This window comes from Salvelinus alpinus, chromosome 19 (assembly GCF_045679555.1).
Source record: "Salvelinus alpinus chromosome 19, SLU_Salpinus.1, whole genome shotgun sequence".
NCBI classification, from domain to species: domain Eukaryota; kingdom Metazoa; phylum Chordata; class Actinopteri; order Salmoniformes; family Salmonidae; genus Salvelinus; species Salvelinus alpinus.
In genome coordinates this window covers 8730818-8734043 of record NC_092104.1, presented here as the reverse complement: position 1 = coordinate 8734043, position 3226 = coordinate 8730818, and the positions used below count along the sequence as shown (strand labels likewise).

At 38.6% G+C, this 3226-nt stretch overlaps 1 protein-coding gene across 1 annotated transcript in view; it reads right to left on the bottom strand.

The window, feature by feature from the left end:
* Positions 1–857: 857 nt before the first annotated feature.
* LOC139544971 (3-hydroxy-3-methylglutaryl-coenzyme A reductase-like) overlaps positions 858–3226 on the bottom strand; it is a 15347-nt gene continuing 12978 nt past the window's right edge. Inside the window, exons 19-20 of the mRNA XM_071352228.1 lie at positions 3142–3226; positions 858–2451 (exon numbers count right to left, since the gene is read on the bottom strand). The exon at positions 3142–3226 is cut by the window's right edge and continues 70 nt beyond it. Of these exons, the coding sequence (XP_071208329.1) occupies positions 2394–2451; positions 3142–3226 (143 nt within the window). The 3' untranslated portion in view covers positions 858–2393. The remainder of the gene's footprint in view (positions 2452–3141) is intronic.

Genomic DNA, 3226 nt, shown 5'->3' with positions numbered 1-3226 from the left:
CAAGGGGGGAAAAAATAACGGCTTTCTAATCCTGTTTCAATAGTCACTTTTACTAGAGCAGGTCTGCTCTGCCTGTGTGTCTGACAGTAGCTTACAGTAGCTTCACTGTGTGTGTGTGTGTGTGGTCACCAAGCCTGGTCATTAAGTTCCCATACAGTATTCACATGCTAAAATATTGATTGAGCTATCAGCTATGACCCCCAACGTTGAACTGAGTCTGCAATAACCTGTTCACGTGGAATTCAACTAGGACACAGTGGTTTTTCCGTAGACTTAGATAATATCAGGGGTTCCTCGTGAGGTTGGAAAAGTTTTAAGTGCTGACGGTTCAGTAAAACACCCTTTGTCCCGTTGGAGGACATCGTGATGTCTGTGAAGAGAAACCTCGATACCTTCGAGTCTCAAAGACAATAATCATGGTATAGTTAAACCTAAAATACAGTAGTTATTTAGTTAGCCAAACCTAAAATACAGTAGTTATTTAGTCAGTTAAACCTAAAATACAGTAGTTATTTAGTTAGTTAAACCTAAAATACAGTAGTTATTTAGTTAGTCAAACCTAAAATACAGTAGTTATTTAGTTAGTCAAACCTAAAATACAGTAGTTATTTAGTCAGTTAAACCTAAAATACAGTAGTTATTTAGTTAGTTGAACCTAAAATACAGTAGTTATTTAGTTAGTCAAACCTAAAATACAGTAGTTATTTAGTTAGTTGAACCTCAAATACAGTAGTTATTTAGTTAGTTAAACCTAAAATACAGTAGTTATTTAGTTAGTTAAACCTAAAATACAGTGGTTGCCACAACAACATTTAAAGATCATATCTTCAGTTCAACAAGTCAATAAAAACTGTAACTTTGTTTTCTATTGAACATTTTTATTGTAAATTCCCTTTTTTTATTACAAAATATATGTGCATTATTGACTAAAGAAGTATAATGCTCAGATCAGATCTCCACATTCGCCATTAGAAATGTGGACAAACCAGCAGTCTGTGACTCACACAATCAACCATGAATGGTTTCCCTTTCCCCACCGTTTCTGACCATCCAAAGACATGGGTTTAAAACAGCCGTTTCTGACCATCCAAAGACATGGGTTTAAAACAGCCGTTTCTGACCATCCAAAGACATGGGTTTGAATCAGAACATAGTGTACATACTGTCGCTCGTTACACAGGAGGCCGCATCCATTTTTATGAGTGGCAGACATTTGAAGCCAAACCGGTTAGTTGTCTTGCGTGTACAGTCAGTGCCACTTGTTCACATTGTTCTTTTCCACAGTAACAACGGCCCATCTACCCACTAAAGCCAACGTCATCGCTTATTATAGCACCTTCATCTGCGTACACACCAGTGTCTCTCGAACCTTAACAAGTGCTAAATGTCTCTTTACATTTTCTCCCTAGCATTACACACTGTTTACAACTCAAGTTCTTATAAGAGAAATAGGCTAAAGCTTTGTTTTTAGGGAACTACTTTTTCTAGGTTACGAAGGCTGTATTTGGCAATTAAAACAATTTGCAAGTACATTAATCAAGACGTTTGGGTATACTTTTTTTCCACATTTACAATCTCCAGCTTTCGTTGAATGTCGTTGTTTCTTTGAAGACATTTGCCAATCTATAATTTGAGTTCTGTTACGGTACAGAACTCCAGCCTGGGTGCCAGTCTGGTTCTGCTCTCTTGCCAACTCCGTATGGAATTGTCATGCTAAACATGCTTGGCAATGACAATACAGTTAGACAAGAGCACAAACAGATCTGGGACCAGGCTAACAGAGCTCTACACCGTTGTGTCACACTTCTGCTGTGGCTATACTCAACTCTTAGCTACCCAGTAAAATGCTTCGGGCATCGAACCTTCAACCCAAGCATAATAAAAAAAACAAAGCCTGGTGCTAACATATACATGTCAGTGATGAGTAAGTCTTCATAGTCGACTGCTTTAAAGTAAAAAATAAAAAGTTCATTCACGATACAAAAATACTCCAGAGAGGGAAAATCTGTCTGATTTCAGACGTTGTGTTTCCACTTTCCAGCACAATGAGGCATGATGATAAGTACACTGATGTTAGAGGAGGAAAACACATTGAATGACCACAGTATGTTTTTCAAAAAACATGATGAAATAGTGTTAAATATGCAATATGTATCTGTGTTTCTGTCCAGACATGATGCTCCTTGTTCTTGGCTGTGTTCAAAATGGCATCATATTTCCTTTTTAGTGCCCTTCTTTTGACTAGAGCCCTATCAATGTAAACAAGGTGCCATTTGGGACTTAGCCCTTCTATTGTGCTGGGAAGAGAAGTCCTCGGTTGTTGGGTTGGTCTCAGGCTCTCTCTCTCCTCTCGAAACCCCAACACCCAGAGAACCATGATGATCCATAACATCTCAAGATGCCTTCTTGGTACAGGTGCCTGGGGTTGTTTCCTGCAGGTTTACCTTGGACCTGTAGAAAATAATTAACAAACACGACATAATAAACATGACAGAAAGTATTGATACATTTAAGCTATAGTGCATTCGGAAACTATTCAGACCCCTTCACTTTCTCCATATTTTGTTACGTTATTTTGTTTTGTCTTCTTCTAAAATGTATTAAATTAATCTACACACAATACCCCATAATGAGGTTGAGAGGATCTGCAGAGAAGAATGGGAGAAACTCCCCAAATACAGGTGTGCCAAGCTTGTAGCGTCATACCCAAGAAGATTCAAGGCTGTAATCGCTGCCAAAGGTGCTTCAACAAAGTACTGAGTAAAGGGTCTGAATACTTATGTAAATGTCATATTTAATTTTTTAAATATTTTGATATAAATTTGCAAAAATTTTAATTTATGTTTTTGCATTGTCATTATGGGGTATTGTGATGTCATTATGGGGTATTGTGATGTCATTATGGGGTATTGTGATGTCATTATGGGGTATTGTGTGCAGATTGATGAGGGGAGAAAAAATATGTAATCCATTTTAGGATAAGGCTGTAACGTAACAAAATGTGGAAAAAGTCAAGAGGTCTGAATACTTTCCGAAGGCGCTGTAGAGTGGAGATCTGACACACTTTTATCTACTTCAATTAAAACCATTTGTATCGCTACATCTCCACAGACCGCTCGTCACACTATCCCTAACCCTCACCTGTTGTGGGTCATGTGACTCTTGACGAGGTGCCCGGCGGCGAGGGCAGCCATGAGCGACAGCTCACCGGCCAACACCGTGCCAC